Source organism: Cotesia glomerata, linkage group LG9 (genome assembly GCF_020080835.1).
Source record: "Cotesia glomerata isolate CgM1 linkage group LG9, MPM_Cglom_v2.3, whole genome shotgun sequence".
NCBI lineage: Eukaryota > Metazoa > Arthropoda > Insecta > Hymenoptera > Braconidae > Cotesia > Cotesia glomerata.
In genome coordinates, this window is record NC_058166.1 from 16,073,409 (window position 1) to 16,097,340 (window position 23,932).

At 26.2% G+C, this 23,932-nt stretch overlaps 2 protein-coding genes across 4 annotated transcripts; both read left to right on the forward strand.

Annotated features, from left to right (window-relative positions):
* Positions 1-942: 942 nt before the first annotated feature.
* Positions 943-15,198, forward strand: LOC123271447 (lysophospholipid acyltransferase 1). Of its 3 annotated transcripts, XM_044737776.1 has the most exons (10): positions 943-1,142; positions 1,218-1,600; positions 1,708-1,860; positions 5,752-5,897; positions 7,503-7,580; positions 7,675-7,766; positions 9,636-9,883; positions 9,974-10,528; positions 14,230-14,381; positions 14,682-15,198. In XM_044737776.1, the coding sequence occupies exons 3-10, from the start codon at positions 1,777-1,779 to the stop codon at positions 14,860-14,862; spliced, it is 1,536 nt and encodes a 511-aa protein (XP_044593711.1). In that variant the 5' UTR covers positions 943-1,142; positions 1,218-1,600; positions 1,708-1,776; the 3' UTR covers positions 14,863-15,198. The 3 variants fall into 3 exon arrangements, with proteins under 3 accessions (XP_044593711.1, XP_044593710.1, XP_044593712.1); XM_044737775.1 differs by having other exon boundaries at positions 943-1,860; XM_044737777.1 differs by lacking the exons at positions 943-1,142; positions 1,218-1,600; positions 1,708-1,860 and having other exon boundaries at positions 5,761-5,893.
* A 2,246-nt stretch (positions 15,199-17,444) lies between these two features.
* Positions 17,445-23,847, forward strand: LOC123271524 (RING finger protein 37). The gene is made up of 2 exons (XM_044737868.1): positions 17,445-18,147; positions 22,965-23,847. Exons 1-2 carry the CDS (start codon positions 17,546-17,548, stop codon positions 23,815-23,817), a joined length of 1,455 nt encoding a protein of 484 aa, XP_044593803.1. The 5' UTR covers positions 17,445-17,545; the 3' UTR covers positions 23,818-23,847.
* The last annotated feature ends 85 nt before the right edge of the window (positions 23,848-23,932 follow it).

Consider the following 23,932-nt stretch of genomic DNA (forward strand, 5'->3'; position numbering starts at 1 on the left):
AAATTAAGTTAGTAGATATTTAAAAATTTTTAGAATTTTTTGTTATTAAAAAAAAAAAATTTTATTTGTAAAAAACTTGAAAAATTTTAAGTGAAATTTAAAAAAAAAATTTTTTTTGTCTAATTTAATTGTTAAAAAATAATCAAAAAATTAAAAATGTCGATTAACTTTAGGTCTATAAAATGATGAAAAATTAAGTTAGCCGACATTTAAAAATTTTTAGAATTTTTTTTTATTAAAAATATTAAGAAAAAAAAATTTTCATTTGTAAAAAACTTGAAAAACTTCAAGTGCAATTTTTTAAAAATATTTTTTTGGTCCAATTGAATAAATTGAAAAAAAATTAAAAACGTCGGCTAACTTTAGTATTTTAAAATAATGAAAATTAAGTTAGCCGACGTATAAAAATTAAAAAAATTTTTTTTATTCAAAAAATCATTACAAAAAAATAATAAAAAAAATGTATATTGTAAAAAAATTCGGAAAACTTTAAGTGCATTTTTAAAAAAATAAAAAAATTAGAAACGTCGGCTAACTTTTAAAAATTTTTAAGATTTTTTTTCATTAAAAAAATAAAAAAAACTTTTCATTTGTAAAAAACTAAAAACTGCAAATTTTTCGGCTAACTTTAATATTATTAAAGTTAGCTGACTTTTTCAATTTAAAAATTTTTTTTTAATAATTAAATTAGAACATTATTAATAAAAAATTTTTAAAACATTTTTTTTATCATAATTTATTTATTTTTAAAATTTGAAAAATTAACATAACACTAAAGTTAGCCGACGTTTTTGTTTTTTTAAAATTATTAAATTAGAACAAAAAAATATTTAAAAAATTGCACTTAAAGTTTTTAAAATTTTTTTACAAATAAAAATTAAAAAAATTTTTTTATCATTTTTTTAATGCAAAAAAATTTTAATGTTGGCTAACTTAATTTTCATTAAAAAAACGCTAAGTTCCGAGCTCCATTGACTCTGGTTATAAAAATAGTGAGTAAATTTTTAAAAGCCTGTAATTATGAGTGCAATTATTGGTACGTATTTGTAAGAAGAAGAAGAAGAAAAAATGAAAGGCAAAAGAAGAAATAAACAAATGCCTACAAGTGAGAAATTAGCCACTTAAACTCAATATAATGTAATGTATGAATGAATTTATTTTATTTATATACAAATTAACATATATATAAGGACTAAAGTTTTATATTTGTATATTAGGGTCATAGGAAGAAGCGAGGAATAGAAGCCTGCGTACAGTTCATACAGTTTGCGAGTGAAGCATACGCACACTATTGATATGAGTAGGGGAATAAATAAATGCTCGTCCCTGAAATAGTGTCTCAACTCTACTCGCAACGTGCTGCTCTCTCTACTCAACAGAAATCTGGCTTTCTGTCTCTGTTTTCCTCCCACCGGCATCAACATCATCAACATCCAGCTCTCTCAGTATACTCAGTATCTGTTGGTCTTTCATGTTACCGAATGGGAAATGGAAATGAATCCCTGTCGTTTATCCAAGCTCCAAGCTGTACTGTGCTTAAGTTAAGGCAGTTGAGGCTTGAGTGAGGAGAGGACCCTGCGTTAGGCGATAATACCACATAGTATGTCTAGTGTGTAGTGTTTTATATTTGGTGTAGTTTAGCATCATCATCATCATCATCATCATCATCATCAACGCACAATCCCACTACACTGCTCGCAATTGCAGTTCAGACATCTGACATCAGTTCGCTGAGGACCGTGATCGTGAAACGTAACCGTGATCGTGATCGTGACCATGCCAGCGATTAAGGAAGATTTCTATACGGGTTTTCATACTTTTGAAAAACTATCTGATACTGTTGGGTTACCTGTTGATCAGGTAAATTTATTATTTATACTATTTATTCGTCATATTTTTTTTTACTCTTGCATTTTTTAAATAATACTACAGTTAGCATGATATTAAAGTTAGCCGACATTCAACAATTTTTTATTTATTTTTAACAATTAAATTAAGACTAAAATAATATTTTTTAAAAATTGCACGTGTAATTTAAGTGTGTTCAAACTTTCTGCATGTGAAATTTTTTCTTTTAATTTTTTTAAAAATAATTTTTCAATTAAACAAATTATAAAAATTTTTTAGATGTCGGCTAACTTATGAAAATTAAATTTTTAATTAGTAAATTAGAACTAAAAAATATTTTTGAAAAATTTCACGCATTTTTTTTCAAGTTTTTTACAATTGAAAATTGTTTTTTATTTTTTTGTAATCATTTTTTCAGTTAAAAAAAATTCGGAAAATTTTTACATGTCGGCTAACTTAATTTTCAAATTTTTTAATAATACTAAAGTTAGCTGACGTTTTTAAATTATTAAATTGGAACTAAAAAATATTTTTTAAAAATTTCATGGATTGTTTTTCAAGTTTTTTACAAATTAATATTTTTTTGTAATCATTTTTTCAGTAAAAAAAAATTCTAGAAATTTTTAAATGTCGGCTAACTTAATTTTCATTTTTTAATACACTAAATTAGAACAAAAAAATATTCATTAAAAATTGCAATTACAGTTTTTCAAGTTTTTTACAAATGGAATTTTTTTTTTCAATAATTGTTTTCAATAAAAAAGAATTCTAACAATTTTCAGATGTCGGGTAACTTAATTTTCATAATTTAGCAGAAATCTAAAAATTAAAAAAAATTTTTTTTAATTAAATTCTAATTTAATTTTCGTAAATTAATGTTATTTAATTTTAAATCATTTTTATTGATGTAAATTGCCGATAAGCGTATGTTGATTAATAAATAAATAAATTACAATGAAAAAATTTGGCAAAAAAATTCTATGTAGAAATTTTAGGAATTTTTTTACAATTAATTTATTAAAAAAATTGTTAGATATCTGTTAATTTTTAGTTACTAAACACATTGTATTTTATTTTATAATTTTAAAGTTATTATTTATATTAATTTTACTCTAACTGCATTTTTAGCATACTGAATTGAGCAGATATCTAAAAATTAAAAAAAATTTTTTTTTCTTTAATTTAATTTTAATTTAATTTTCTTAAATTAATGTTATTTTATTTTAAATAATTTCTATTGATTTATATTGCCGATAGGCGTATGTATGTCGATTAATAAATAAATGAAAATTAAATTAGCCGACATGTAAAAATTTTAGTTTTTTTTCATTTAAAAAATGATTACAAAAAAATAAAAAAAATTTTCATTTGTAAAAAACTTTAAAAACTGTAAGTGCAATTTTTAAAAAATATTTTTTTGTTCTAATTTAATTATTTAAAAAAAAATTAAAATCGTCAGCTAACTTTAGTGTTATAATGAATAAATTATAATGTTAAAATTTGGCACAAAAATTCCATATGTAGAAATTTAAAAAAATTACAAGAATTTTTTTACAATAATTAATTTAATATAAAAATGTAGAAAATTCTTAGATATCTGCTAATTTTTAGTTACTAAACACATTGTTTTTTATTTTATATGATTTTAAATTTATTCATATTAATTTTACTCTAACATCATTTTTAGTATACTAAATTTATCAGAATTCTAAAAATTAAAAATAATTTTTTTTAATTAAACCTTTTTTTCTCTATTTAAATTCTAATTTAATTTTCTTAAATTAATGTTATTTAATTTTAAATAATTTCTATTGATGTAAATTACCGGTAGAAATATGTTGATTAATAAATAAATAAATAAATTATAATGAAAAAATTTGGCAAAAAAATTCCATGTAGAAATTTTAAAAAATTATAAGAAATTTTAAAAGATTATAAGAATTTTTTTATAATTAATTTGTTAAAAAAATTTTTTAAATTATTATAAATCTAATTTTTAGTTAATAAACAAATTATATTTTATTTTATATGATTTAAAATTTATTATTTATGTTACTAGCAGAATATTTGCGGCAAATTTCATCATCGATCTGTAAAGAAAAAAAATGCGTATTAATTAAGTTCCTTTTAAATTTTATCAATATTTATATATTTATCCAGCTGATTAAATGATAAGATTATGGCTGCTTAGAATTTTTTTTTTTAAGTTAACATTTTTTACAAAAGATCAATTTATCATTTAAAAATTTATATTTATTATTATTATTATTATTTTTTTTATTACAAGGAATGGTTGATTTTTTAACTAATAAAATTATTTTTTTTCAATCTAACGTTATTTAGAAATTAGATAAATAATTTATCAGATATCAATAATATATTATATAGAAATTTAAAATGATGCGGTAAATAGATTGATTTTTTTTAATTGAACGCAATAATCTGGTGAGTCATGAGATCACCCACGTGCTTACTTCATACCTCTGACAATTACTCTATGCTCGAATGCGTTTAAAAAAATTGCATCAGCTCGGATGTCATTTTATATTTATATATATTTCTATATATATTGTGTATTATGTATTGTTTATTGTATGCAGGTAAAAAACATTGTGTTAAATTACTTGATGCGTTAACTGTTAATAATGTGGTAATATTAAAATAGTATTATGGTATTAAAACTTACATTATTATATTTTATGAGTAACATAAATAATAATTCTAAAGCTAAAAGATAAATTTTAAAAAAATTATGAAAATTATTTTAGCAGATATTTGATAATTTTTAGAAATATTTTTAACAAATAAATTACGGTAAAAAAAAATAAGAAAAAAAAATTGACATGTAGAAAATTTTAAAAATTAAAAATGCAATTTTTTAAAAATAATTTTTTAGAATTGATTTAATTGTTAAATTAAAATAGTATGGTATTAAAATTTACATCATTATATTTTATGAGTAACATAAATAATAATTCTAAAGCTAAAAGATAAATTTTAAAAAAATTATGAAAATTATTTTAGCAGATATTTGATAATTTTTAGAAATATTTTTAACAAATAAATTACGGCAAAAAAAATAAGAAAAAAAAATTGACATGTAGAAAATTTTAAAAATTAAAAATGCAATTTTTTAAAAATAATTTTTTAGAATTAATTTAATTGTTAAATAAAATTGAAAATTGGTCAAGTGACAGCTAACTTAAATGTCATAAAAAAGTGTTATTATTGAAAATAATCGCCGATTATGTTCTTTTATAATTTAATGACATAATAATTAAAAAAAAAACTTGTTTTTCGTGAAGAGTGTTAAATATTTTTAAGACCTTCGAACTGTTATGTTATTTATGTGCGTGTTTGTGTCCACTCTTGCCTCCTATTTATCGTTTAAGAGCGGTTGATAGTTGATTTTCAAACGAGTTTTGCTTATGAATAAGATAAAATTTTGAAAAAAACGCTTCGCTCTTCGATAGATAATTAAATTATCTATCGAAGAGCGAAGCGCTTTTTTAGAAAATTTTCATTTATTTATGCATAAAATGCGTTTTAAGATTCCGTAAGTTGTACAAGTATGACAGAGATACTTTCGTTTGTCCAATAGAGGGCGAGAGAGAGAAAAAATGTAAACCCTTCTTAACATACATGTGTATACTGTTTGTGTGTGTGTGTGAATACACAAAGCTCAGGATTTATCAATGGAACAACATTTGGAAGGGTCTGTTTGAGCCTCTGCTGATATTGATTGATTGTCACGTGTAATGCACCGTAAAAAAAAATACAAATATAATACTAAGAAAATTTATGGTTTCGGTCAAAAATATATTTTAAAATTTAAATAAAACAAATTAGTCATGTTTCATTTATAATTTCTAATTTTAATATTTTTCTGTTTATATTTTACAGACAAATTTCGTCCTGAGTCAGTTTACTGCTCTATTTTTCGCCGGAATTTTGAGAGTCTTCCTAAAACCAGGTCTTGTTGCTCCAGCGACCCGACATCTGTTTGGTCTTGTTATTGGACTTCTTCTGGGATACTTTTGTTTTGGCAAGTAAGCTCTTTAGTGATGTAAATGTATTATTTGATGAAAAAAATATTATTATTATGAATTTTAAAAATAATATATATTTTTAAAATTCTTCTGATAATAAATTTTAGTGTATTAGTTTTATTATTATGAAAATATTCAAGCATATTATTAATAATAATAATAATCTATATTATTAAGAGAATAAGCAAAATTTTGTGGCCAGTTTATTTATATGATGAAATGGGTTTTTCTGGTTAAATTTGGTATCGTTGGAAAAGTCTTCACTTAAATTTGTGCCTTTTTAAAGTTTCACTTCATTTTCACCGATAGTAAATTTATTCAGGCTGCATTCGGAAATGACCTATCTCTAGATACATAATTAAGAAATGACCTTGTATCTTAAGAACTATTGAAATTTTTAACGATATAAGCTCATCCTGGAGTTACACTCATCAAGACCTTTCATTTGAGTACCCACATCAATTTTTCATATATTTATATATATTATATGTATGTATATATGAAAAATATATCAAAAATGCATGTGGGTATTCTAATTAAAGCTCTTGATGAGTGTAACATCAGGATGAGCTTATATCTTTAAAAATGTCAATAGTTAAGAAAGTACAGTGCAATTTAACAAATATCTTGTGAAATATTGACATTTTTAAAGATATAAGCTCATCCCGACATTACACTCATCGAGACCTTTCATTTGAGTACCCACATCAATTTCTCATATATTTTATATATTTATATATATGTATATATGAAAAATATATAAAAAGGCATGTGGGTACTCAAACGAAAGCTCTTGATGAGTGTAACGTCAGGATGAGCTTATATCTTAATAAATGTGAACAATGAAGCAATGACGTTGTATTTTGTTCACCGATGATATTTTTAATGATATAAGCTCATCCCGGAGTTACACTCATCGAGACCTTTCATTTGAGTACCCACATCAATTTCTCATATATTTTATATATTTATATATACGTATATATGAAAAATATATAAAAATGCATGTGGGTACTCAAACGAAAGCTCTTGATGAGTGTAACGTCAGGATGAGCTTATATCTTAATAAATGTGAACAATGAAGCAATGACGTTGTATTTTGTTCACCGATGATATTTTTAATGATATAAGCTCATCCCGGAGTTACACTCATCGAGACCTTTCATTTAAGTACCCACATCACTTTTTCATATATTTATATATATTATATATATGTATATATGAAAAATGCATGTGGGTACTCAAATAAAAGCTCTTGATGATTATAACATCGGGATGAGCTTATATCTTTAAAAACATCAATAATTAAAAAAGTACAGTGCAATTTAACAAAAATCATTATTTAATAAAGTAAAATTTTATTTATTTATAGTTCACAAGTCACGACAGTCACATAGTGACTGCAAGATTGCTATTGTTATTGTTATTATAAATTTTAAAAATAATTTATTTTTTTTCATATTTTTAAAATCCTTCTAATACAAAATTTTATTATATTAGTTTTATTAGTATGATATGATTCAAGCAGATTAATAATAATAATAATAATAATAATAATAATAATAATAAATAATTAATTAAATTAATAATATTATAATTTTTTAGACAAGCTGCTCATCTGGCAGGATTACCGGCATTATGCTTCATTGCAATGCGTACTCAGGACCCAAGATGTGTGCAAAGGTATGTTATCTATTGCTAATCTTTGAATTATAACTATAATCATAAAAAATTATTCAATAAACCAATTGATATACATTTATTATTTTCATTTCAGAGTTGTCCTCACTCTGGCTCTCGGGTACCTTTCTTGTGTACATTATTACCGGCAAATTTATGCATACGGGTCATATACACTTGACATTACTGGTATGATATTTATTAAACTTATAGAATTAAATATTATCTTTTTAGTATCTTAGTTAATCCGCGATAATAACTTATCCAAGTATTATTAACTCACGCTCTGATAATATATTTTTAAATTTAATATTAGGATTTTTGTATCCAGTTAAAATATCATTTATTTATATCTCGTGATATTTGCTCATTTTTATTATTAAATATTTTAATATAAATATATCTTTATAAAATGTGTTGAAATTAAATTATTTACCAATTTTTATTTAACGGTAATTTTTGTAACGGTAATTAGCATGAATATTTCATACTTAAATATATTTAATATAAAAAATAATTTTTTTTAGTCAATTTTTTTTATTAAAAAAAAAAATCGGTTAAATTTCTTTCTAAATAATTAAAAAAAAAATTTTATATAAAAAATTTTTTTTTTTGGTCAATTTTTTTTATAAAAAAAAAATTTCTTTTTTTTAAGTCAATTTGTATAAAAAAAAAATTTCTTTTTTTTAGTTAATTTTTTTATATAAAAAAAATAATCGGTTAAATTTTTCTTTTAAATAATTAAAAAAAAAAAAATTTTAAGTCAATTTGTATAAAAAAAAAAATTCTTTTTTTTTAGTTAATTTTTTTATATAAAAAAAAAATAATCGGTTAAATTTTTCTCTAATTAATTAAAAAAAAAAAAATTTAAGTCAATTTGTATAAAAAAAAATTTCTTTTTTTTTTAGTCAATTTTTTTATATAAAAAAAAAATAATCGGTTAAATTTTTCTCTAATTAATTAAAAAAAAAAAAATTTAAGTCAATTTGTATAAAAAAAAATTTATTTTTTTTTAGTCAATTTTTTTATATGGGTGATTCTCTGTAAGGACGTCTTAAATCTGTACAAAATTGTCCGACCAAATTATTTTTGATTTTATTAGAAAAAAAATTAACAAGGGCTACAAAACTATCAGCTTAATTATAATAAATAAACAGCTGAATTAATTTTTGCTTTTTCGATATTTGTGTATCATTTGCCATATAACATCACAGGGGACTGTTTTTTTAATCAAATTGAGAAAAATCAAGCAAACTATTTCAATGCATTTAAATTTTCAAGTTCTCAATGAATATTTACATTAATTAGAATAATATTAAGACTTATGGATCGAATTTTATAAATAAATTATAAATAAAAATAGTTGCCAGGGGACTGAGTTTTGAAGTGGCCCAGACACATATTTCAAGCACAAACGGTGCTTTGACACTAAATAAAATGCCGATAAAGCGCTAACAGCCCTATAGTTATTAACTCAAGGCTAGTTAGATCCTTATAAACCTTACAAAAGGTAAAATAACACGCTGGATTTTTTTTTTGGCTTTGAACTTCTGGCAGGGGACTGTTCTTAAAATGCCTGGGACAAACTTTGGTTTAATGAATTTAATGAAACAAATTAACTTTCGGTACTTTTTATTGAAGAAGATTGTTAGTTAACTAATTAAGTTTATAAACATTATGGACCAAATTATATATTATGGACGAATAACTTAAAATTTAATCTTAAAGTTTTAATTTTGGGAATGGGACAGCCCAAGGGACTGTTATTTCGGTGGTTTACGAATTTATAGCAAAAAAACCAAAATTTATTTCATTTTAGTTTTCAATGCTTCAAATAGAAATGTTTTTTTACTTTCGTAATAAATTTTTTTTAGTAACAAAATAACAATTTTTCTAATAAAAAAATGCCTGGGACAGCAAAAAACATCCTTACAGAGAATCACCCATATAAAAAAAAAATAATCGGTTAAATTTTTCTTCTAAATAATTAAAAAAAAAAAAATTGAGTTTAATTACTTGTCCTCATTATTTATAACAATATTTTTTATTTTTGTCCAGGTCCGTTAATGGTAATAACTCAAAAAGTAATTGGATTGGCTTACAATATCCACGATGGATTTTCAAGATTAGAAAAAGATTTAACGCCTCTACAACGGCACCAAGCAGTTAAAATAATGCCAACAACATTGGAATACTTTAGTTACATATTCCACTTTCAAGCATTGATGGCCGGCCCGGTAATATTTTACCGTGACTACATAGATTTTATCCACGGAACTAAGTTGAAAGGAGCTAAATCATTTTCCGTAAGTTTATCATAATCGGTTGACTGACTTTATTTATTTATTAAAGTAAAAAATATTTCCCAACTTAAATTTTTTTTTTTTTTTTCTCAGGGATTTTATGATGATTCATCTAAAGAGCCAGAAGAAATCGTGCTAGAGCCGTCGCCCACGAAAGCGGTGATAAAGAAAATAACGGCAAGTCTGACATTCGCTGTACTGTTCGTGTCATTTAGTTCACTGTACCCAATCCAGCGAGTGAAAGAGCAAGACTTCCTTGAGAACACAACTTGCGCTTACAAAATATGGTACCTGATGAATTCAATGATCTTCGTACGTTGCAAGTATTACTACGCGTGGCTGTTCGCCGACGCGATATGCAACAACTCGGGAATGGGATACAATGGACGAGATGAAGACGGCAATGATCACTGGGACTTGATCTCCAATGTTGATCCCATTAAATTCGAGCTTTCGTTGAGTTTGAAAGACGCGATCTCTTCCTGGAATATCGGGACCAATAGATGGTTAAGGATGATCGTTTATGATAGAAATGGACCATTTAAAGTATTTGCAACCAATGGTTTGTCTGCCCTCTGGCATGGATTTTACCCTGGTTACTACCTCACCTTTGCTACTGGAGCACTCTTTACACACGCCGCTCGTGCCGTAAGTTTTTTTATTCTTCTCAGAGTTATACGCACTTAAAAAGCTGAAAAAAATTTATTTTTTTTTTAAATTGATTAATATGATAATTAATATAAGTACATGATTAATTTTTTTTTTATAAATCGACTTTCTAATTAGCAAATTGTCTAACTCCATTTTAGAGAATTTTCCATTTGTACGAAAAAACAATTATTTATTTATTTATTTATTTATTTATTTATTTCATTTTATACAACCCAACAGCCAAAAGACCAATAACAGGGTCTCTAAATAATAAGTTGATACAGATTACAAAGTATAACTTAAAACTAAGTGCGCTGTACTGGTAGCTTATACAAAAGAGAAGTAATAAAACAAAAAATAATAAGATATAAAGAAAATACTGGAGTATTTACAAATATTTCAAAAAATATAATATATTATAATTATAATAAATAAAAATTGACTGAAGATGTATAACTAAAAATGTTTAACTAAAGGTGTGAGGTATAAGATGCAAGTGAGATTTACATTCAGATTATTTAAATATGGACATGATTATCAAATTAGTTGAAAATTTATTATCACTTTAAAAAACAATTTAATATCTTATAGAGGTATAATATTTTGGTTTGGATTCATTCAAATAATTTATAATTAGACTATTGCTACATCAAAATGTTAAAAAATCACCCTCTAAAATATAAGGAGTTAGACCAATTGCTAATTATTTTTTATTTATTTATTTATTCAATTTAAATGCCAAGGCAAGAGCCAAATGGCAAAATTATACATAGTGTGATTAATTAAAGTACATGTAAAACTATAAACATAGTCATCATCTAAATATAAAAAAAAAAAAAATTAGGAAAACGGTTGACCCTAAAGGCCATCCCTGCAACTTCCCGCTAATTCCATACTTAGGCGCTTAAAATTGCACCAATGACGTTTTTGAGCTCTTCGAGCTTAAAAATACAATTTATGGGTTATTTTGAGCTCTCCGAGCTCAAAGAGATTGCTTTCCTATGCTTTTGAGCTCTTCGAGCTCAAAAGTCTGATAGAGATTTGATAAGACACTATTTTTTGAATTTTTAAACCGCAATAACTTTTGAATGAATAAACCAATTTTCACGCGGTTGGCAGCATTCGACGCAGTTTTTTAAGCCTCACAAAGAATTTCAAATTTTGAATTGATCGCGCCAGGAATTTCGGAGTTATTCCGAAAAAACACTTTTTTCGGTTTTCTTTCGTTCACGATATCTCTCGAACGAATCAACCGATTTTGACCGGACTGGTGGCGATCGACGTGATTTTTCAAGGTTAAGAGCTGATTAGTTTTTGGAATTGAACCATAACGCCTTTTAAAAGTTATTCCAAAAAAACCACATTTGAAAAAAATTTTTTTTTCAGTTTTTTGAAGATTTCTCAAAATCTATTGCTCTGAATCGGTCCAAATAGTTTTCAAAATCTAAGTTTGGTCAAGCCCTTTCGAATGGCACCAACCGCGATGAAATCGGTCAAGCCGTTCAAAAGTTATAAGCGGTTCACATACTTTCACACACACACACACACACACACACACACACACACACACACACACACATACAGACACCGTGACAACCTCGCGGGGATAGTCAGGGAAGCTTCCTGTGACCTTCAAACGTCGAGATCTGATGAAAACTCGATTTTTGCAAAACGGGGTGAAAACAATAACTTCCCGATTTTTGAAAATCCTTCGATTTTCTTAGCGGGAAGTTAAAAAAATATAAACCACCATGAAAACCACTCATGGATTTGAGCAACAAAGTTTTGTACTTATCAGTTTATCTATAAATTATGTAGAGTGAATGCAATCTTTGGTTACTATGTCTCTCTGAGTTCAAGGTCGTAGAAGAATTCAAATGCTTTGGATTTAAATGCCTCAATACTAATTGAATTTATGACATCCAATGGTATTTCACGCCAAAGGCGTATTGATGATATTAAGAAAGAGTGTTCATATACTGCTGTTGAGAAGTTTGGAAAGCTAAACGAGACATTGTTATACTTTGAAGCCAGCCTTTCCGAGCGTCTTATATCTTGTGGCTCCTCAACAAAGAGACACCTCAAAAAATTTGGTTCACCAGAACTGAACAGTTTATACAGGAAACAAGCTAGGAGATACAATCTTTTTGATTTGATTGAGAGCCATTTTAAGGAGCGACGATAAGGAGTGATATGGTCATCACGCTTCAGATCAAAAATGAATCTGATGCCGTTGTTCATCAATCGCTGTAATTTATAGTCTAATCTTTTAGAGTTATCTATCAATACCAATGAGCAATAATCAATTATTGGAATAATTAAAGCCGTGATAAGTAATTTGCGATTTGCGGTAGATAGTATGTTCTTCCTATGTTTGAGGCTGTTAAGTGTACCGTATTAATTAGACTGTCGAAATAATTTTTTTAGATCTCCGGGTCTTCTAAAAAAAGTGTCTTGTAGTGAGATGATTGTACTGAGCATGATATCTTCATGGAAAAAAGAAAACTCGAATAATTACAATATATAATGTGACGTTGCGCTTCGTGATGACAACTGGAAAAATTACAGTTTCCGATTGTAATATTTACATTGAAAATTAACATTCAAAGTTTGAATTTAGAAAAATATCATTTTGAACTGTAATTTTTCTAGTTTTTAATACGAGGGGACACTTACTAATATTATTATTTTTTATTTATTGGCCATAGAGTCTAAGCCCCTTGCGGCTATCCGAAAGTTACAAATAATACAATTTTCTGCCCTCCGGCCGGAAAGTGGCAACTTTCTGGCCGCTGCGCTAAACAAAGTTGCCACATTCCGGCTACGTCGAGCAGAAAAATAGTATACACACCTTGGTCAGTAAATAAGAAAGCCTCAGATCACATGTTTGTCAACCTCGGCTTCGCCTCGGCCAACAATTACATGTGATCTGAGACTTTTCTTATTTTACTGGCCTAGGTATGTAATATACTATTTCATATAGTACACATACAGAAATAATAACAATAAACATTTCAATAACACTTCAATTATTACTATTTATAATGTAATTTTTCGAGTTTTCTTTTTTCCGTGTTCAGTTTGAATTATTGAAATTAAAAATTCTAAAAAAATTCTTTTAATATGAAAAATTATCTAGTGATTAATTAAAGGAATTATTAAAATATTGCTTTTTAAAAAATAGAAACTTAAAAAAAATTATTAAAATTTTAGCCTTAATTTTTTTTATAAAAATTTATTAATAATGCTTAATTGATTAATAACTAAGAATTTACTAATACTTAATTAATTAATAATTAAGAAATTATCAATGCTTAGATTAATTACTAAAAAAAAATATTTAATAAAATTGTGTAACAATTAGAGACTGATCTTATGATTGATAAATCTTGCCCACTGACTTTAAAAAAAAAGAATTTTTAAAAAATCTTAAAAATATTCAGCTTTATAAATATGCGTATAATTTTTAAACACTTGTATCAAGGTTTTTTAATTTAATTAAAATTTTTTTAACAAACAAATTTATTTTAAAAAATTGCATTTTCAATTTTTTACATGTCAATTTTTTTTCTAATTTTTCTTGCCATAATTTATTTGTTAAAAAAATTATTAAAATTTAATAAATATCTGCTAAATAAATTTTTATATTTTTTTGTAAATATTTGTATAATTTATTAAGAATAATTAATTGGTTTCAGGTCCGCCGGGCTATCCGGCCCTATTTCATTGGAAGCAAGCCGATGAAATTTTTTTACGATGCGATGACATTCACTGCGTCTCGTATTGCTATGGCCTACCTCTCATTCAGCTTTGTGCTGTTAGAATTGAAACCAAGTTTTAATGTTTATAAGTAAGAATCCATTTTATACAATCTAATAATTAATGATATAATTACTGATAATTAATGACACTGAAGTTAGCAGAGGTCTAAAAATTTTTGATTTTTTTTTTTAAATTAAATTACAACTAAAAAAATATTTCTAAAAAATTGCACTTGTAGTTTTTCAAGTTTTTTATATGTGAAATTTTTTTTTTAATTGTTTAATTGAAATTTCTTGAATAAAAAATTTCTAAAAATTTTGAAATGTCAGCTAACTTTATTTTCATGATAATTAATAATTAATAATTAATATCAATTTTAAAATCTTAGGTCATTGTACCTGATTCCACATTTGCTAGCTCTGGCAGCAATTGTTATATTGCCTTTACTTCCGGTACGTCGACCCAGTCAAAACGGACATGTTAAACCCTCGGATAATGGTCATGTGAATTACATCACCGGTCATCAACCGGAAGTCCGTAATGGAACATCAAAAAATAAGACGGAGTAGAGAATATTAGATTGAACTAATTTCTCTACCTAAATTATTAGTAGTTACTCATATGTATGTACATATACTCACATACGTACATATATATTTTTATTTGATATTTAAAATATAATTAATAACTGTTAATATGATAGTTTACCTCCAGATATATTTTAATTAAGTTAGAGATATTTTTAAAGCTAAGTGATGAACGAAAAAATTTATTTACAAAAGTGACAAAATAAATTATATAGAAATAAATAATTGAAATTATCTGTGACGAGTTTAAAGTTATAAATAATAACTAATTTTTTACTGTATTCAAATGAATAAAATAAATATTTTATAATATTCATGGATAATTTAATTTATTTTTTTTTTATTATTCATAAAATGTAATGACACAAAAGTTAGAAGACACTTAAACATTTTTAGATTTTTTTCAACAAATAATTAGTTAATTAATTAATTAATTTATTTATTTATTTATTAAGAAAACGCTAATCGGTAATATAAAAAAAAAAAAAAATATGTAATTTATAATTTCAAGAGAAACGTAAAAAATAACAATTTCATATTTTAAAGATTTGTCATAAATACTACAGTTTATCCGATGAGATTTATCAGGATACTTAAAAAAATAGGAATAAATAATAGTTTAAAAAACTAAAAACACGCTTTTATAGAAAACCAAACTAAAAATAGAAAATAAATTTAAATTAAGAATAGTGTTAAAAATTTCAATAAATATAAATTAATAATAGTGTGAATAAAAAAAATGTATTTTATTTTGAAAAAAGCGTGGGGTGCATGGTGTCAATAGTTATAAATATTTTATTGACAGATATGAGTAGAGTGATTATCATTTTGATAATATCTTAAAAAGCACCCACGCTTTTTAAAATAAAATACATTTATTTTATCCACAGATTCGGTAGAATCTGGCGCCAAGTTCCGTTCAAATCCGTTGTAAACGGAGCGCCAGACTACCGACTGTGTTTACTGTAAGCAGAACGGTATTTCGAGGTTGCAAAATTTTATTTAATTATATGGTTCTCCTTTTTCCAAAATAATATATTATAAAAGTAATTTATACTTTATTTTACTGATATTAATTAATTATAATCAATTATAACACTTAATTCACTTAAAATTATTAAATTTTATCAGCACAAACTATAGTAAGCCCAGAAATTTCGATCCTGACTTTTTTCGATGGGGAATATCAACGCCACAGACTAGATAAAATAAAAATGTGTAGTAATCCTTCCTATAGACACGCAACTACAGTAAAAGTGATTCATAGCTTGCATCTATGGCCGCCAGGGTGCACTGGAATTACATCTACATAAACTGTAGCTTTAAGGGGATAGTTTGCAGTAAAAATGCAGTCAACACGAGATTTAAGTTGTTATCAATTGTAAATTTTCATTATAATTACAAAAATACTAAAATCCGAACAAAAACAGTTTCACTGTAAAAAGTCGCACCAAGTCCACGTTCATAAGACTATTAGGAAAAAAATTTTTTTTCTTTACAAAAAGATACAAAATAAAAAATTAAAAATCCGAGTAACCGATATGATTGTTTATGATTTTCGAAAATTAAAAAATTTTTTGTAAATTTAAAAATTAAAAAAATTTTAGAACGTACTTGGTGTGCGTCATTGTGTATTTCAATTTTTTAAAGTCCTAGTAAATAGATTTTACGAATTTCATTAAAAGTAAAATATTTTGCAACCGCGCACACTAAATACGTTCTAAAATTTTTTTAATTTTTAAATTTACAAAAAATTTTTTAATTTCCGAAAATCATAAACAATCATATCGGTTACTCGGATTTTTTATTTTTTATTTTGTATCTTTTGTAAAGAAAAAAAATTTTTTTCCTAATAGTCTTATGAACGTGGACTTGGTGCGACTTTTTACAGTGAAACTGTTTTTTCGGATTTACACTATTATTAATTTATATTTATTGAAATTTTTAACACTATTCTTAATTTAAATTTATTTTCTATTTTTTAGTTTGGTTTTCTATAAAAAGCGTGTTTTTAGTTTTTTTAAACTATTATTTATTTTTTACTTTTTAGTTTGGTTTATTTATAAAAGCGTGATTTTTTAGTTTTTTTAAACTATTATTTGTTGATTATCAAAAATATTCAGGCGCGCAAATTACCCACGGAGAGTTACATACTGACATACTGACATACTGACATACAAGTGAAGCTAATAAAAAATAATTATTTATAAATATTATAAATACGGGGAATCAGAGTTCGATTTCGGAGAGCGAGCCTGAGAAACGGCTACCAGAACCAAGGAAGGCCGCAGGCGCGCAGATTACCCACGGAGAGTTACTGACATACTGACAAACTGACATACAAGTGAAGCTAATATAAAGCGTGTAAAAGAGAGATAATTAATTTGATTTGTTTGATTAATTTGACCCCAAAAATTCCTAACTTAGCTAAATCCCTACCCTCCATAGTTTGTGCGGGATTGTTTATTGGCGAGAGTGAGAGAGTTTCACGCTCCGATGACTGGCGCTTTGGTAGGTTTGATTTGACTTCTGGCCGCTGGAGGCGCGACCGAGGCGGCAGGACCGCCACAAAATTTATTTATTTTGTGATCACAACATACTTAATCACAAACCACAAAATTCTTTTTATTTTGTTTTTAATCAAATAATTAATAATAGTGTAAAAATGTTAATTGACATTTGTAAAAATTACTTAAACACCAAAATTAAATGCGATAAACCAAGCTGTGATGATTATGACATTGAAAACTTGATATCTGAGAACGACAGAGGTTTTTTAGTTTATTCATGTATAAATCCACCAATAAATATAGACTTTAATTTTACAAATGCCATTAAATTAAGCCATGTAATAATTTGGCCAGTAATCGGTGAGCAAAAGTCTACTGGATTTAAACTTTCTGTCAATTTAAGAAATAATACCATCAATCAGCTCGCTGTTGGATTTCTGGAGCCTAGTGACAGTGGGATTATTTTTTGCTGCAATGACAGTGATGTTAATCAACTTAAAACTAATTATAGAAATTTTTCTATTAAATATATCAATGGATTTGCTCATAAATTTGTTAATTCCACGGATAATTTGAAGTTAACAATCATTAAGACACAAAAGTCTGTAGCAGCTGTCAAAAGGATTCAAATTTGGGGTTACGTCAGACCTAATTCCAAAATACATCAATTGTTTACGGAGTATAGTGATAAAATTAATTGTTGTAAAAATGTGTCACGGCCTGTAGAAATTCAGAATGCTGAAATTGAGCCTCAGTCGTAAGTATTTTTTTTTAAGGCACTGAAGTTAACTGAGAAATTTTGATAGTGAAATTAGCTAACAATTTTTTATATTTTTTTCATTAATTAAATTAGAACTATAAAAAATTTCATAGATTGTTTTTTAAATTTTCTATATGTGGAATAACATTTATCTATATTATTAAGAGAATAATCAATTTATGATGTTAAGTATTTAGGCTACATTCAAAAATGCTCTATCTCTAGATACATAATTAAGATAAGAAATGATCTTGTATCTTGAGAACTATTGACATTTTTAAAGATATAAGCTCACTCAGACATAACACTCATCGAGACCTTTCATTTGAGTACCCACATCAATATTTCATATATTTATATATATATATATATATATGTATATCTGAAAAATATATCAAAAATGCATGTGGGTACTCAAATGAAAGCTCTTGATGAGTGTAGCATCGGGATGAGCTTATATCTTTAAAAATGTCAATAATAAAGCAATGACGTTGTATTTTGTCCCCTGATGATATTTTTAACGATACAAGCTCATCCTGGAGTTACCCTCATCGAGACCTTTCATTTGAGTACCCACATCAATTTTTCATATATTTTATATATTTATATATATTATATATTTATATATATTATATATATGTATATATGAAAAATATATAGAAAATGCATGTGGGTACTCAAATGAAAGCCCTTGATGAGTGTAACATCAGGATGAGCTTATATCTTAAAAAATGTGAACAATAAAGCAATGACGTTGTATTTTGTCCACTGATGTTATTCTTAACGATATAAGCTCATCCTGGAGTTACACTCATCGAGACCTTTCATTTGAGTACCCACATCAATTTTTCATATATATATATGTATGTATTAGTATTAGGGTGTTTCAAAAAAAAAAAAATTTTTTTTTTTTAATGGTGTTGAAAAGTTGAAAGTACATTTAAAAACAAAAATTTTGGCGCCTATTAGAGCCCTTAATATTAATATTAAGATTTGCCTCAATTCATTTGTTATTTTTCTATTTAAATAACACGAGAAAATTTTTTTTTTTACTTTTCAATTTTAATTTCTTCGGAATGGCTTGTTTACGCAATATCCCAGAGAAAAGGTCTTATAGGAAATTTCACGCTCTACAAAAAACGTTTAAGGGTCAATGTTCCTCAGATCAACCGTTTCAAAGATATTTGCAATCAAAAATAACACCAATCAAAAATTTCAAATATTTTCCAATAAAATTGCAAAAAGAAAATCATACTTTATATTGATATTGTTTTTTTTTTGTAAAATAAATTGAATTCTGTTAATCTGAGATTTTAATTTTTTTTTTTTGCTTATTTACTCCATACGTAACTCACAAAAAGTACAAATACGTAAATCTAAAGGTTACAAATATCAAATAAATGATTTTTGGGTCTCTTTTATAACAAATTAATTTTATATTTCATAAAGTTTATAAATTTTTGTAAGATGAAAATGTAAAGTTCCTGATCACACTAACTAAACAAACACTCATCATTGTATTTTATTAAAAATGTTAAAAAAATTATAAATATATTAAATCAATTCAATCCACTCCTATAATTTAGATGAAAAATATGAAAATATACACAATTAGACAAACTATTCGTAACGTGATTGGTCAAATATATCATAAGTATGAAAATACAGATAATTCCATACTAAATTCACACGCGCGCTTGCGCGCGCAACGTATACTAGTCCCATAATAAAATTGAGATGAAATGTATGTGAAACCAATCTATTCGTGATGTGATTGGTCGAAAATAATTATTCTCATTCTGATTGGTTGAAAGTGAATATAATGTACATAAACGACACACAAATATATCATGACAATAAATATGAGGCGCGCGCTTGCGCGCGTGAATTAAATTCTAGTCAACTATAAAATTTGAGCGAGCGATTACCTATTAGTTACCTATAACTTACTCTGCAAATAGACGTCAAAACTTGCTGTACAAGTATTTCCGTCAAATTGTAGTAAAGTTGAAAGGAAATTCAACTACAAGTTTCATTGTTAACTTGTATTCAAGTTGCGGCCGTAGATTTCCGTCAATTAGCTTACAACTGTTGTTGAGTGAAGAATTACCACCAACTTGATGTATAAATTAACCGTAACTGCTGGAAGTCAACACTTACTGAGAAAGCGCTGGCTATCAGGGGAGCTTTATTCAGCTCCGTCGATAAAAGCAGTAAAGTCGTCCTGTCCAGTAGTCACCGTCGGGTACTTCCGGGTTTTTTCCCCCACTCCCTCAATTTTGCCCCCTCTTAGCTAACCATGCGGGAGTTTAGAAACGCCGTCTGCAGTCACGGTGGATCTGATGATAAAGAGCAAGGACAGTTATTTACCAATTTCTCTTTGTTGCTCTGCTTTCAATGCTTTGTTCTATCTTCTCGTCATTGTCTTTCTTTATTGATACTGATTGTTATTTAAATTCGTTATATTATTAATTTAATTTGCTTATAATTAAAATATATAAGTTATCAATTTTATGATCACAATGGTGAAAACAGTGTACTTGATTGGGGATGTATTAAGTAAATTTGGTGAAAAAAAATTACCTACATTGAAAGAGGTTATGTCACTTTTATTTTATTATCTCAAAACGAAAAATTTTTCAGTGAAAGAAAGCATATCAACCACTATCGACAAAGTTTTCGAAATTTGGTGTGTGGCACAAATCCCGACAAGAGAGAAAAGATCTGCTTTTTTAAAACTCACCTCAAATCACATTCGATGGAGGAATTTGCAAAAAAACTGTAAGAGGAAAAAGTCAAAATCTCAAAAAAAAAATGAATCCCTTTTTCAGGACGAATTAAATAAACTATTTGATATAGCTCATGCTGATGTGCTAAATTTACTGGATAAAGAAAAAAGATTATTTTATTTGGGACAAAAATCTTCCAGTCGACGTGGTTTTATTTCATATAATTCTCAATCAATTCCAGAAGATGTTGAAGATATGGATGTTGATGTAAGCGATAAAAATAATAACTACAGTAATAGTGATAACAATAATGAAGAGAACATTGATATCAATTATAATAATAATGATAGTGGTACATTTGATGTCGGAGAGTTCGGTAATGACAATGTTGACTATTCTTGTACAGTTGAGACTGATAATGTTGTTAATCATGAAATATCAAGTCAAACGTTATTTTTGTCAAAGTTAATCAAGTTAAGTTATATCAAGTCAAAGTTATCTTTGATTGCAAATATCTTTGAAACGGTTGATCTGAGGAACTTTGACCTTCGGACGTTTTTTGTAGAGCGTGAAATTTCCTATAAGACCTCTCCCTGGGATATTGCGTAAACAAGCCATTTCGAAGTAATTAAAATTCAATAAATAATAGTTTAAAAAAACTAAAAACACGCTTTTTATAGAAAACCAAACTAAAAAATAGAAAATAAATTTAAATTAAGAATAGTGTTAAAAATTTCAATAAATATAAATTAATAATAGTGTAAATAAAAAAAATGTATTTTATTTTAAAAAAAGCGTGAGGTGCATGGTGTCAATAGTTATAAATATTTTATTGACAGATATGAGTAGAGTGATTATCATTTTGATAATATCTTAAAAAGCACCCCACGCTTTTTTTAAAATAAAATACATTTTTTTTTATTTACACTATTATTAATTTATATTTATTGAAATTTTTAACACTATTCTTAATTTAAATTTATTTTCTATTTTTTAGTTTGGTTTTCTATAAAAAGCGTGTTTTTAGATTTTTAAACTATTATTTATTTTTTACTTTTTAGTTTGGTTTATTTATAAAAGCGTGATTTTTTAGTTTTTTTAAACTATTATTTGTTGATTATCAAAAATATTCAGGCGCGCAAATTACCCACGGAGAGTTACATACTGACATACTGACATACTGACATACAAGTGAAGCTAATAAAAAATAATTATTTATAAATATTATAAATACGGGGAATCAGAGTTCGATTTCGGAGAGCGAGCCTGAGAAACGGCTACCAGAACCAAGGAAGGCCGCAGGCGCGCAGATTACCCACGGAGAGTTACTGACATACTGACAAACTGACATACAAGTGAAGCTAATATAAAGCGTGTAAAAATAAAAAAAAAGTTTTCTCGTGTTATTTAAATAGAAAAATTACAAATGAATTAAGGCAAACCTTAATATTAATATTAAGGGCTCTAATAGGCGCCAAAATTTTTGTTTTTAAATGTACTTTCAACTTTTCAACATCATTAAAAAAAAAATTTTTTTTTTTTTTTTGAAACACCTTAATATGTATATATGAAAAATATATCAAAAATGCATGTGGGTACTCAAATGAAAGCTCTTGATGAGTGTAACATCGGGATGAGCTTATATCGTTAAAAACGTCAATAGTTAATAAAATACAGTGCAATTTAACAAAAGTCATTTTTTTTTAAAGCAAAATTTTACTTATTTATAGTTCACAAGTCTCGGCAGTCACATAGTGACTGCAAGGTTGCTAGTTATTGGTTTAGTTGTTGGACACTTGCAATTTTATTCTAATTAAAAAAATAAAATGTTCTCCAAAAAACAATTATCTTGAAATTTATAATTAAAAAATTATATTTTTTAATTTATTAGAGTTAATTCATCTTTTTCAATTAAAATAAAATAGCAAGTGTCAATAACTAGAACAGTGTCAATAACTGGGTCTTTTACCTTACATTTGTTATAATAATTAAAAAAAATTGACAATTGTCAGCTAACTTCATATTGTTTTTTTTAAATAAATTCTATTAATTTAAAAATAATTTATGTTTTTCAATTCATTTTAGAAGCGATAAAAAATCATTGGAAATACCTGAGGAATTTTTAGATCCAATAACTTGCAGCCTGATGATCCAACCAATCATTTTACCAAGCGGTAAAATAATCGACCACAGTACTCTGGAGACCTACGGAAAAAATGAAGCGCTCTGGGGAAGACAACTTAGTGATCCATTTACTGGTCTACGTCTCAGCAATAATTTTCGGCCTGTTTACGCTCAAGCATTGAAATTTAGAATTGATAAATTTATAACTGACAATCATTGTCATGCTGATTTTAATAATATTCCTCGTGTGTTAGGACCTCATAGACATTCTTCAGTTGATGTGGATTTAAACAGCATTTCTGCTGGTCAGAAAGGAAGTTTATCAGCTTCTAAAATTCATTTTTCTGCATCAACTGGATCGATACCAAGAAATATCAAGACCAGTCATAGGATACCTATTATTGCCAGCTATTCAAAGTTCAGCTGTTTAAAGCCTAAGTTGTCAAAAAAAATAAAGAAAGTTACTGAAATTAATTGTTTTAATGACAGCGAAGCTGCTACGACTGGAAATAATGTTTTGAATGAATCAACAATTATTGATGAGAATCTAAGAGACAGTTTGAAGTCTTTACTGTCGAATTTAAAAACTTTGAGCCGAGCTGAAGTCAAAAAAGAGTCTGATAATGAAATAGTTTGTAAATGTTGTAAAAATAGTGAAATTAAGGATATTTGTGGGTATAAACTCACTTGTAGTCATGTCGTATGTCGCAGCGCTTTATTGTCGGGTGTAGATAATAAAAATAATTCATTTTGTTGTGATAAGTGCAATATTAATTGTCGGACTAATGAAATTATTAAAATTCATTTAAGGTAGTTTTAATGCATTGTTTTTTGTAAATAAAAATTATTAATATTTGTATATTTGTATGAGTAAATATATTAATTTATATGTAAAAAAATTGATAATGAAATTTAGAGAAGTGATAATT

Coding starts and splice junctions, on each gene's coding strand:
- LOC123271447 (XM_044737775.1), top strand. CDS start 1,777: ATGCCAGCGATTAAGGAAGATTTCTATACGGGTTTTCATACTTTTGAA. Junction 7,767..9,635: donor ATATACACTTGACATTACTG/GTATGATATTTA, acceptor ATTTTTGTCCAG/GTCCGTTAATGGTAATAACT. Junction 14,382..14,681: donor CCAAGTTTTAATGTTTATAA/GTAAGAATCCAT, acceptor TTAAAATCTTAG/GTCATTGTACCTGATTCCAC.
- LOC123271524 (XM_044737868.1), top strand. CDS start 17,546: ATGTTAATTGACATTTGTAAAAATTACTTAAACACCAAAATTAAATGC. Junction 18,148..22,964: donor GCTGAAATTGAGCCTCAGTC/GTAAGTATTTTT, acceptor AATTCATTTTAG/AAGCGATAAAAAATCATTGG.